Source organism: Anser cygnoides, unplaced genomic scaffold, assembly GCF_040182565.1.
Source record: "Anser cygnoides isolate HZ-2024a breed goose unplaced genomic scaffold, Taihu_goose_T2T_genome scaffold_71_1, whole genome shotgun sequence".
Classification (NCBI taxonomy): Eukaryota; Metazoa; Chordata; class Aves; order Anseriformes; family Anatidae; genus Anser; species Anser cygnoides.
The window spans coordinates 398,364-410,955 of record NW_027103085.1 but is presented as its reverse complement, the minus strand read 5'-3'; the positions used below and the strand labels follow the sequence as shown (position 1 = coordinate 410,955).

Here is a 12,592-nt window from a genome sequence, read left to right as displayed (position 1 = left end):
GCGTTTGGGGTTTTGTTTCTTGGTTCTAATTGGGACTGTTAAGGATTTATCCTACTGGTGCTGAGATTTTCAGTTGAAAGCAAATACTTCAAGTGATTACTGGATTGACAGTATAATGGATTTGAAAATTATTAATGACATTAACAATGGGGGGAGTATATTTTCTAACTTGCATATTGTTAAAACAACAATAACAGAAAATCTTGTATGTTAATGGTAAATAACTTTTAAACAAGATTTCTGTGTTTTTAAAGAATCGTTGATGCAAGTATCGTTTCATATATTTTGATGCTTCTCATTAATTTCCTTTTTTAAAGATTGTGGCCATGTCCCAGAAACTACATGAGCAGATAATTATTTTCATGAGAATTATATACTTTCACTAGAAAATAATTTGATAAAAATCTTGTCTATAAAATTGTCATAATTTAAGAGAAGAATATATATAAAGTTGGTATATTTTCTCCTATTCATTTTCCCTCCTAAATAAAGATATGGTAAAAGCATGCAAATCACTTACCTACTTCATTTATATTTCATCTGTAGATCATGTAAAATTGTAAAATCATGGGACTCTAGATGACTTTGGCAATCATGCTCAGGCTGCAAAAAATCTGTAGGTATAGATGATCCAGTGATTGTGTCAGCTGTTCATATGGCCTAACATGATTACTGTTACTGAATTAAATGCTTTACCAAAGCTTTTTGCAATTGAGTTTGGTTTCATTCAATAGTAAAGACTTAGATGCAGTGACTGCTTTGAAAAGGCTAGTTTTTCTCTGTTCTGTCTTCCTGCTTACAAAGGTAAAGGCTTTTATTTGCTATCAAGTAGGTGTAAGAGGAGAAAAATACATTTAATTAAAATATCCAGATTTTTGAAGTCTGCCTCTACTGGGAAACAGACAATAATTCCATCTTGAGAAATAAAGGATAACACCGAAGATGGAAAAATGAAGGAAAACCAAACTTGTTTCTTATTTATTTATAACAGTAGAGTGCATGCCTGCAGCCTCAGTAATTTTGTTAAAATATAGAGCAGCTTTCTGGGATATAATTTGAGTAGCCACTCCATGCATGGCATTGTATCTGTGCTTCTAATTATTGCATGGCACTTTCCAATAATAGGTGAATCCAGATTTTTTTTCATTAACATAATCTAATATAATTGTAAGTTAAGTTGTGATTATTCTTGTGTTTACATTTATATTTGGCCTTTTTGAGTATACTGATTAATTGTTTCATGCTGTAGAAATGTAAGATATGGTCCTTTACAGTCCTTCCTAGTTGTTATCGGTATTGTCCTTGTGAATTAAGAAAAGAGATCCCACTCCTAGATGCAACTTGCTTAAAATTATGGTGAAATCTTTTGGCAGAGTTGGGAATTTATTTTACTGCTCTACTCCTGGTCTTCTTTCACAAACTCTTTAAGTTCACATTGGGCAATTTTAGGTGTGAATAAACACGTCTGTGGAATTCTTAGGTCCCTCAAAGTAATTTTAAAAGAGCCCATAAGCCCAAAGTAATTTTAAAAGATCAAGAATAATTCTTATGTGATTATATGGTGTTTCTGTAGCAGATTTTAAAATGTCCAGCTTTTGCTGCCTCTCATAAAGACAGCGGATATTCTGAGAAATAAGATGCTGAGGTGTGTTTTGAAGAGCCCATCTAATTTTGATGGACTGGATGGAGATTGCCATCTGATATGACAAAACTAAAAATATTGCTAGTAGCTTTCTCTTATCCTTCTTCCTATTCTCTTCTCCTCCTCCCCCCCCCCCCCCAGTTGAAACATGTATAGTCTCTTTAGTGTCCACATCCTCAAAGGATGTTTATTTTACTTCTGTCTTGTCTTACCCTTTTTCTTTCTCTGTGAGAGTAAGGTAGAAGCATTTAGAAACATGGCTCATAGTTTTGTTGTTGAATTTAATGGTCTATTTTAAGGCTCCATCAGGCAAAATTAATTCAGGCTCAAAAAACACAGACCAACTGACAAGTAAGTGCTTTTGTTCTTGACTGGGAGTTAGAGTTTGTACTGACTTTTTATTATGAAAAATATTTATTTTTGTAGTCATAAGAGATTGAGACATAAACATTTTCTCTTTCTTCAGATCTATCAAATTTTGAGTCTTGCTGTTTATTACAAACAAGCATAAAACAAATACAATCACTATTTGTGGGGTGTCTTTTTGTTGTTTTTTCTTGTTGTGTGGCACTCCCCCCATACAACTTAGTTGTATAGAGTTTATTTTGAATGTTGTCTAAAACATGGAATTTAATGGAGTGTTCTAGTTAGAACAATAGCATTTGTCATTCCATAGTCAGAAGAAGGTAAAGGATGTGAACTTAAATCCGTTCAATGACATTCATGTTATATAGAATTGGATAACTCTCCATTATTAGGTCTTTTGGGTTTCTAGTCAGACTTTTTGTGATATCTTTTTTTTTTTTAATTTTAATTTCTAGCTAATAGTTCTTATAAACAGCCCTTATAAAGGGAAGTTCTATTTACTTGGTCTTTTAATAGTCAAAAATTGCAAATAGGATCTTTACTGTAGCTATTAGCATAGAGGGCCTAATTTCTGAAAACTTAAAATTCTACCTGCCATTAAAACTGGAGATACATCTTTCCATGGATTCAGTACAAGCTTGAGTGTTGGAAACATAAAGTGTAGTCTTATTTTAATTCTGCCATTTCTGTCACATGATTTACATCCTCTTTATTTCTCCATCAGAAAATCCAAAGATTAAAATATTTATGAAAACTTTTAAGGTTAATGGCATTTTCAGTTCTTGACTCATGTGACATTACTAGTAATATGAAAGTTAACTTTCAAAATACATATGCTCAAGCTATGCTTGGAACATGTACATAATGTTAAAGAATTTGTTTATTTGGATCTGTAGAGAAACTCAATTAAGTATTTCTCCATAGGTGTGAATTTAAGCATCCGTAGATGAAATTCTGAACATGTTTCTACATATACATGAGGTGTTTTTATTATTATTATTATTACTATTATTGACAGACATTGAAGTTATGTATGTGTCAAAGTCCAACACTCTTTGACTGGGTTCTTTTAGATATTCCATATGTAGAGAGCTTAATGTTTAATACCAACTGTTGTCGTTTAACCCCAGTAGGCAGCTAAGCATCACACAGCTGCTTGCTCCCTTCCACCCCTTCCCCAGTTGGATGAGGGGAAGAGAATCAGAAGGTCAAAATTGAGAAAACTTGTGGGTTAAGATAAAGACAGTTTAATAAGGAAAAAACAAACAAACAAAAACCACAAAGGAACAAAAAAACAAGTGATGCAAAATGCAATTGTTCATCACCAGCTGACCAATGCCCAGCCAGACCCCAGACAATGGCAGCACCCCCCTGGCCAACTCCCCCCAGTTTTATTGTTGAGCATGACATCATATGGTATGGAATATCCATTTGGCCAGTTTGGGTCAGTTGTCCTGGCTGTGTCCCTCCCAGCTTCTTGTGCATCCATCCCTAGCCTACTTGCTGGCAGGGCAATGTGAGTAACAGAAAAGACCTTGACTCAGTGTAAGCACTGCTTAGCATCAGTGTGTTAACACTATTTTCATTACAAATTCAAAACAGTACCAAATGAGCTACTAGGAAGAAAATTAACTCTATCCCAACCAAACCAGCACACCAACTTTACTTTTTTGAAGTTATTTGACACTACACGGGACTTTGATTTAGCAGAATGAAATAGCAGTTTACTTCGATCACAATACAAATAAAAATTATGCTTAGCAGAGTATAGTAGTTGCAATATACAGTTGAATCATAATACAAATGTGATTCTTGTTGCTGGTCTTCATCATGACTCTGGCTGTCCCCAGTTGCTAGGAAGGAATACATGGGTTGAAACTGGCTTAAGCCTGTTGCTCTCTTCAAAGTTCTTTCTGTTTTTTGTACAGTTTTTATACTGTATGTTCTATACTGAGTTTTTTATACTCAGTTTGGCTGAGCCACATATAACCCTACCCATTCTGGTCTGGCTAACTCTGGAAGATATGTATTTGCACGTATTTATTTATTTTAATTAAGCCAGGGACAGTTACACAGCCAATTGATTCCCTCAACTATTGTAGCCATTTATCTAGAACAAAGACTATCTCCTATCCCTTTTGTGTTTTCAGTTTTTTAAAACACTTGTGGTCAGTCACTCTCTACTTCTTTACTTAGGCAATGAATACGTACTCATGAAGTTATCCCCTCAGAGCCTTCTTCCATTCTAGGAGTTCATTGATCAATCACAACATGAAGTGTTTAAGTTTTTTACATTTTGACTTCAAAAAGAGAACTTTTCTGTAAGATGCCTTTTTGGCATTGTGTATAAACACATTTTATTTTTCAATAATTCCATTATTTATATTGTAGGTCATGCGGGAGTCTCTGCCAGCATGATGAAGAAAAGAACTTCCCACAAGTAAGTTGCTAATATTTTTACTAAAGAATAGTTCTCAATAACTGGAATTTCCATTCTAGAAATATATCTGTATTGTTCCAGTCACTTTGCTCTTGAAAATCATGTGGAGTAGTATTCAGCCAGTGTATGTGTGTAGAGTCAGACTTTAATTCTTTTGGGAGGGAGGTGGGAAAGAATGCACCATTGGTGGAGTTCTAAATATCGTTTTGAATGTTACTCTGAGAGAAATTATCCTGTGAATGCAATTTTTTAATTTACTCTGGAATTCAGAGGCAAGAGGTTGCAAGCCAGAAATTGAGTACATGTACTCTAGGATTTGTTACAGCTTTAGTTTTTGAAAAGGATTTTTCACTTTTTTTTTTTAAATAAAGAACAAACTGAAGCACTTCTTATAGAAGGCTGCTATTTGTGTGTGAAGGATACTTGCTTATCCTATACATTCATGGCACGTATTATTCTCTCTACTACATTTTGAAATAGTAGCAGCTAAATTATGAGTATGAGAAGACAGAGGTAATAGCTTGGACATGTTTGACATTAGTGTCTAACAGCTAGATGTTGCAACTGGCTGAATGTCTAGTTGGAGAACTCTAAACATAAGCTGGGGAAGGGTGAAATATTAATATACTGCTACTTATATTTTAATTATGAATTACTATAGTGGTGCTATATGACATGCATCAATACAAAGCAATTTGTCTGGCAGGAATATCTTCTATGATTAACATATTTGAATTAATATTAAGTGTTTCCCAGACACGACACATGATGCTCTGCTCTAATCCCTTTCACCAACTCTTCACTATTCACTCTTGTCTATCTCTTTACAAGGCAAAGATAAACATTTATTTGTTTAGAGACAGGTAGAGTTGGTTAAAACTTAATTTCTCTTGTTCTTTTTCAACCGCTCAGAGAAAGGAGTGTATGATGGGAAGACTATCAGAGGTGGGTTGCCTTTTGTACTTGAGGGTGGCTAGATTTGTCTTTATTGTTCTGTTGATATACGCTTATTCAAATAGCTAAATAGGTTGTATATTTGTTAGCATAAAGGCTTTTATGGGGCATATTAATTTGTGATCCTATGTCACATGATTTTGAGGCATTTAACTTAAGCACCCAACTGAGTTTTATGTTAATTTAGCCTAGTCTAACTGTTTTAGAATTGTTTGGTAAAGGTTTTATTTTGTACCAAACCAAGATGACTTTTTGTGTGCTGCTCACTGACTTCTCTGAGAATGAGAGACTAGTATAGAGTTGTTTATATTTGATATTCATTACTTACATTTTTGAAATGAATAGGTAACAGTAAGTAGTGCTGTAGACATGTTTATACTAAACAAGTGGGATATGAATGCCTATGTAAAAATGTATGCTGATGCTACTCTGAGCTGTTATAGCCAACCATGAATTAGTAATGCATACTTTATAGTTGATTTAGTTATGATGACTCTTACATTCCTCATTTAAAGGAAAAAGAGGAACAAGTCTACTGGCATTTGAAGGCCATAGGGCCTTCAAAAACTTCTAAACTAGGTTCAGAAAGTCCATGGGGAAGGGAGGAGCCAAGTGGATGGAACAGGGGAACTCAGGAAGTGATAAAATGAGCTGTGTGGATTAGCTTTCTGAACTCTTCTTAACTAATGTTAGTTAACCATTGACCCTTTTACTGACTCTTTTGGAAGGGGTTCCCATGGTTATAGGTCAGCTGCAAAAGAGCAGTTCTTATGTGCGCTCTGTCAGTGTCAATAGGTAGTGATGAATATGAAGCTGACCCTATTGTCAGATCAGTCAGTAGTCTCTTAGCTTTTATCCTTTCAACTACCACTGAATTTATCCCTTGTGAATTTCACACTTACTGTGGCAGGTTATACTTGGCTAAGGGCCAAACTCCCACCCATCTGCTCACTCCCCCTCCTCAGCAGGGCAGGGGTGGAAAATAGGATGAGAAAGCTCATGGGTCAAGATAAAAAGGAGATTGCTTACCAATTACGGTTGCAGGCAAAAGAGGCTTGAGTTAGGGAAAATTGAGTTAGGGGAAATTATTTTATTGCCAATTAAAATAGATTCGAATTGTAAGAAACAAACATTAAAATAACACCTTTCCTTTCCCATGATCAACTTCACTCCAGATTCCTCTACCCTCTCTTCCTCCCCAAAGCAGCACAGGGAAGTGGGGAGGGGCGTTTATAGCCAGTACATAAGGATTGCTCTCTCTGCTATTCCTTCCCCCCATACTTTTCCCCTGCACTGGCATGGGTTCTCTACAGGCCACAGTTCCTGTCAGGAAATATCCGACTGCTCCAGCACGAGTCCTCCATGGACTACAGTGTGGATATCTACTCTGGTGCCATAGAACACCTCCTTCTTTCTGAACTTGGTGTTCCCTTTGCTCTCTCCCTCTCTCTCCCCGCTCCCCACCACCCTCACGTGCTCCCTCTCTCTCCCTCACGCTCTCTCTTGCTCTCTCCCTACACCCCTCCCCCTTCTCTGCCTGTCCAGCCTTTTTTGCGCTTTCTTTTATGTTTTCACAAAGGCGCCACCAACTTTGCTGATTGGCTCAACTTTGGCTTGTGGTGATGTTGCCAAGCCAGCTGGAACCAGTTGCATCTGTCACAGGGCAGCCCCTGACCTCTTCTCACTTGAGGCCACCCCAGTGTTCTAAGAAAATGAATTTCAGAAGTGAATAATGGTTTTTGAAGGAGTACAGAAAGTACTCTAAAACTGCTTCCTCAAGTAATGTGCCTCATATTGAGGAAAAACAATTTATAAAAATTATCTGATCACACAATCCCCCTATCAGTGATATTATTGATAGTCTATAGTATTGAGACAGGGAACAAGATAAAGGATGTTGATTCCTAGGTCTTAGCTAGCACAATTGTATGTTAACGACCCCAAAGATAAGGGAGTAAAAGACTGTGTGCATAGATAATAGAACCAGAAAGTACTGGCTTGACTGCTGAAGTCTGTCAAAGAAAGTAAGGGTCAGGAATTTAGAAGACTCCTGGCCTTCATCAAAAGACCACCAGAGTACGCCTGATGACCACCCAAGGACTCCAGTACGCATGTGAATAGGGGCAGGAACCTATGTTAATGATTCTTTCGGAGAATGAAATGAATATGTATTTGTCCCACTAATATAAGCACACTGCCAGTAACCCTTAGTGTGTGTGTGTTAGGCGGAGCAATCCCCCCCCACACCTGGCACCGTAATAAAGAATACCTGCTTAATAACTTTGGTTACTGAGTTTTCACTGTTTTAGTTTGGCGACCCAGATGGGACCCTCTCTGTTTGGCTGCGGGAGCCGCTGAGATGTAGGACTCTCTAGGCGTGCCCGGGAGATTCTCGGAGGGACTCCTCACCTCAGCTGGCTCACTGGGGGGACAGACAAGGACCATCTTTTGTAAAGGTATTCTTTTTGGAATTTTGTTTGGTTGGTATACTGTTGGTTTGGAAGGTACCCGTAAAGCATAGAAGACGTTCTATGTTGGGTGCTGTACTACTAGTCAGTGGGATGCCATGTGATCTAGTCAGTACTTTGTTTTGTAGACGTTCTACATTTGGTCCCGTACTACTAGCCACTGGGAGTCCATGTGATTTAGTCAGTACTTTGTTTTCGTTTTGGATTTGTTCTGGCACTTTGACTCTGGATGTGTTCTTGACATTGAATAACGGAAAACGCTTAATGGATCACGATTTATACTGGGAAATTTGTTGTAATAAGTGATACTATTTGTAGTAGTGATTGCTGTTTTGTGTTGCTTGAGTGAAAGGTGTAAGGGGCCTCTTTGTGTGATTGCGTGATTGTGCTGTGTGAGTGAGACGCAGCATCGCTGCGAAGTGAGTGCGGAGTCCTGATCCGCGGTTCCGCTATTCCGTGAGGAATATGGCTGGAGATGGAAGAAGTGTAAGAGATTGAGAAAAGACATCATAATGGGAAGAATTTTGAGTACTATTGATAAAAAGACCCCTCTGGGTTGTATCTTGGCCCATTGGAGGGACACTGGTGGACCACCTGGAGGAAATGTTAATTGTAAGACCTTAATTAAGTATTGTAACCAATGGTGGACTTAATAGAGAGAAAAAAAAAATCAGGATCCAGACTGGGGAGACATTGATCTAATGATGGGGGAGATGATTGAGATGATGGAAACAGAAAACCAGCTAATTCTTAAAACAGCCTGAGTTCATGTGCGAGCTCAGATTGCCAATGGGACCGCTCAGGGAACTGTAGATGATTGCATTCCCCTGACCGACCCCCTCTGAGACCCTAATCACCCCGGAAATTATGAACAGTTATGTAAATACCAAAATCTGATTAAATTGGGAATTGAGAACCGGTTCCGAAATCTATAAATCATTCAAACATATATAGTATCCAACAAGGTCCAAAAGAAACCCCTATGGAATTTTTGGACCAACTTTGAAATGCAATGGAAAAAAAAAAACAATTTGGACCTGGCTTCAGAAGACAAATAGAGGCAATTGGCTAGCCTCTTTCTAGGGCAATCGGCCCCTGATAGCAAGAATTACAGAAATAGCAAGAAATTACAGAAATTGGAGGGACAAGACTTGGGAGACCCAGAAAGGTTATTGAATGCAGCGTGGAAAGCATTTAGGAATAGGGAAGATGCAAAGGACAGAAGTTATCTAAGGTGATAGCCACGACAAACAGTGGCTGCACTAGAACAGAAAGAGAGAAGGAGGGGGGCAAAGGGGGAATTGATAAAGGTAAAGAAAGGACTTTAGGAGGGTTTAGAGGACAGAACCAGTGTGCATACTGCAAGAAGGAAGGACATTGGGAAAAAAAAAAGGAAAAAAAAAAAAAGAGGATTGTCTTAGGTTGCAGGATAAACTTGCAACAGTCAGAACAGGAATGATGGAGACCTGGGGCATCTACCCTAGCAGGTCCACTGGTTGAAATAAAGCTAGGGAACGAAGAGAGAGGCTTGGATTTTTTTGTTGCTTATGGGAGCTTCTTTCTCTGTGTTAATTCAAAAATTGATTCTGGAAAAGTGCTGAGTCTATAAATGTAATAGGAGCAACTGGCCAACAGGAAAAGGCATTTTTGCAATGCTTGAAATTTAAATTGGGAAAAATGATTGGAATACATCAATTTTTATACTTACCCAGTTCGCCACGGCCCTTATTGGGAAGGGACTTGCTGGAAAAATTGGATGCAAAAATTTCTTTTGACCAAGGGAAAATGGAAATAAAAGTAACATATTAAACTCTTAAGTCTATCCCTGGTGAGTCCAGAGAAAGCTCCAGACAGGACTCCCTGAATGGATGTAATTATGAACCAAGTGTATCTGGGAGTTTGGGCTACAGGAATACCCGGGGGAGCAAAGAATGTAGTACCTGAAAAAAAATAATTTTGATTTAAAGGAAAATGCTCCCAAGGTATGCCAAAAGCAATACCCACTAAAGGTGGAAGACAGAAGGGGAATGGAAGGAATAATTAATAACTTTCTTAAATATGGACTATTAGTAGAATATGAGTCAGAATATAACACTCCATATAGGCCCGGTTAGAAAGGCAGATGGAACCTATTGTGTAGTCCAGGACTTAAGGGCCATCAATAGGGTCACAAAAGATTTATACCCTGTAGTAGCCAACCCCTATAACCTTTTGACAAAATTAGAAAACAGTCAAGTTTGGTTCACGGTACTAGATTTAAAGGATGCCTTTTCCTGCCTGCCCGTGGTGACTGAAAGCCAGAAACTCTTTGCCTTTGAATGGGAAAATCCCAATACATGAAGAAAAACTCAGCTTACTTGGACTGTGTTAGCCTGTGATCTTGAAGCTTGGAAAACCCCTTCAGGAAAAGGGGACACTGCTGTAATACATAGATGATCTGTTGATAGCTACCGAAGAAGAAAAGGAGTGTGTGGAATGGACTATTAGTTTACTAAATTTTTTCGGCACTAATACCGTGAACCCAGCCTCTTTCCTTAGTAACAGAGTTTCCAGATCACCCCTTCATGATTGCATCAAGACCATGGGCACGGTATACTCCAGCTGACCAGACTTAAAGGAAACACCCCTAGAAGACGCAGAGGACTGTTATATAGATGGCAGCAGCTTCGTCTGCCAGGGAATTCACCTCACAGGGTATGCACAGGGTATGTGGTAAGAAACATCAGCCCAAAAGGCTGAAATCATCGCCTTGGTAAGAGCTCTTGAGCTGGCAAAAGAGAAAAGAATTAACATATGGACAGATTTGAAATATGACTTTGGTGTGGTGCTTGCGTGCACACGGGGCAATTTGGAAGGAGAGAGGACTCTTATCATCCTCAATTAAACATGCAGAAGAGATACTGAAGTTACTCCAAGCGGTATACCTGCCTACTGAAGTTGCCATTATGCACTGTAAAGGACATCAAACAGGGGAAACTGATATTGGAAGAAGGAAATAGATTGGCTGATGCAGAAGCCAAAGGGGAGGCAGAACGGGCATCTGAGAGTCAAATTTTGGCACTAGTACCAGGAACAGAAAACCAGGCATTAACAAAAGCCTTAGAAAATGAAGTAGAATATTCTAAGATCGATAAGCAATTAATTGAAGATGTAAATGGAAAATGTTACCTACAGGTTTAGCACAAATAAATGATGGGAGAATTGTGATACCATATTATATTAGATGGAGAACATAATAAAACATGCTGGGGAGCTGAAATTTTATAACAGTTTTTAAGTAGGACATGGATAGGACCTAATTTGTATACCATTGTCAGACAGGTGTCATATGTCTTAAAAATAACCCACAGACAGGAATCAAACCCCAGATGGGAACAATAGGGAAGGGAAATGTTCCTGGGAAACAGTGGCAAATTGATTTTTTCAAACTCCCAAGAAAAGGGAGGTTTAGATGCCTATTGGTACTAACAGACACCTTTTCCAGATGGCCAGAAGCATTCCCGTGTAGAACTAGCAAAGCCAGAGAAGTGTCCAAAGTATTGTTGAATGAAATTATACTGAGATTTGGTGTACCTTCAGTAATGTCATCTGAAAGGGGACCACACTTCACTGCAGAATTGACCCAACAAGTCAGCAAAGTGCTGGGGATTGATTATCAACTATGCACTCTATATAGGCCACAGGTGAGTGGCCAAGTGGAAAAAGAAAAAAAAAAAAGAATCATTTGATAAAACAACAGATTGCTAAAATCTGTCAAGAAACCAATATGTATTGGTATCAGGCGCTACCCATGGCGCACTTCTTAGAATTAGAACTAGGCCTAGGACCAAGGAAAAACTAAGCCCCTTTGAGATACTGTATGGCAGGCCTTACAAATCAATAAGAATGTTTTAGGAACTAGACCTTTTATTAGCCTCCCAAGGGGAAATATGCACTTTAATAAATATTAGTTGCTGTATGTATGTAAATGAGGCAGGACGAATTGAGACTGATCTCAAAAAAGTATTTGGAAAAGACCAAGATCTTACATAAGGTAGTTCAAGATGACACTTCCTGGGGTTTTTGAGAATTATGGAACAAACTGACCTCTTGGTTACCCAACTTTTCTTGGCTTAAGCAATTGTTTATAGGAATATGTATCTTCCTTATACTAGTATTCTTAACCTGTGTATTAGTACAGTGTAGATTTTGGTGCTGTATAAAAGGACTAGGTGATTATGAAACCTGTAAGTGTAACCAAATCGAGCACCATGTAGAAACTGGTAAGAATTTTATGAAAACTTTGAATCAAGGAGTGTTATAAGCAAAATAATTCGCTTAGGATAAAGCAAAGGGGGGACTTGAGACAGGGAACAAGATAAAGGATGTTGATTCCTAGGTCTTAGCTAGCACAATTGTATGTTAACGACCCCAAAGATAAGGGAGTAAAAGACTGTGTGCATAGATAATAGAACCAGAAAGTACTGGCTTGACTGCTGAAGTCTGTCAAAGAAAGTAAGGGTCAGGAATTTAGAAGACTCCTGGCCTTCATCAAAAGACCACCAGAGTACGCCTGATGACCACCCAAGGATTCCAGTACGCATGCAAATAGGGGCGGGAACCTACATTAATGATTCTTCGGAGACCTGATGAATATGCAAGAGACTTATGGGAAATGAAATGAATATGTATTTGTCCCACTAATATAAGCACACTGCCAGTAACCCTTAGTGTGTGTGTTTG

General features: G+C 38.3%; 2 protein-coding genes across 10 annotated transcripts in view; both read left to right on the top strand.

Moving 5' to 3' along the window:
- Positions 1–12,592, top strand: part of LOC136789574 (uncharacterized) — a 266,555-nt gene that overhangs the window by 151,875 nt on the left and 102,088 nt on the right. The gene's annotated exons all lie outside the window — the stretch shown is intronic.
- LOC136789576 (spindlin-Z) overlaps positions 1–12,592 on the top strand; it is a 57,198-nt gene that overhangs the window by 33,204 nt on the left and 11,402 nt on the right. For all 6 annotated transcript variants that reach the window (XM_066989653.1, XM_066989647.1, XM_066989648.1 and 3 more), the window contains one exon: positions 4,400–4,448. In XM_066989653.1, coding sequence (XP_066845754.1) covers positions 4,423–4,448 — 26 coding nt within the window. In that variant the 5' untranslated portion in view covers positions 4,400–4,422. The remainder of the gene's footprint in view (positions 1–4,399; positions 4,449–12,592) is intronic.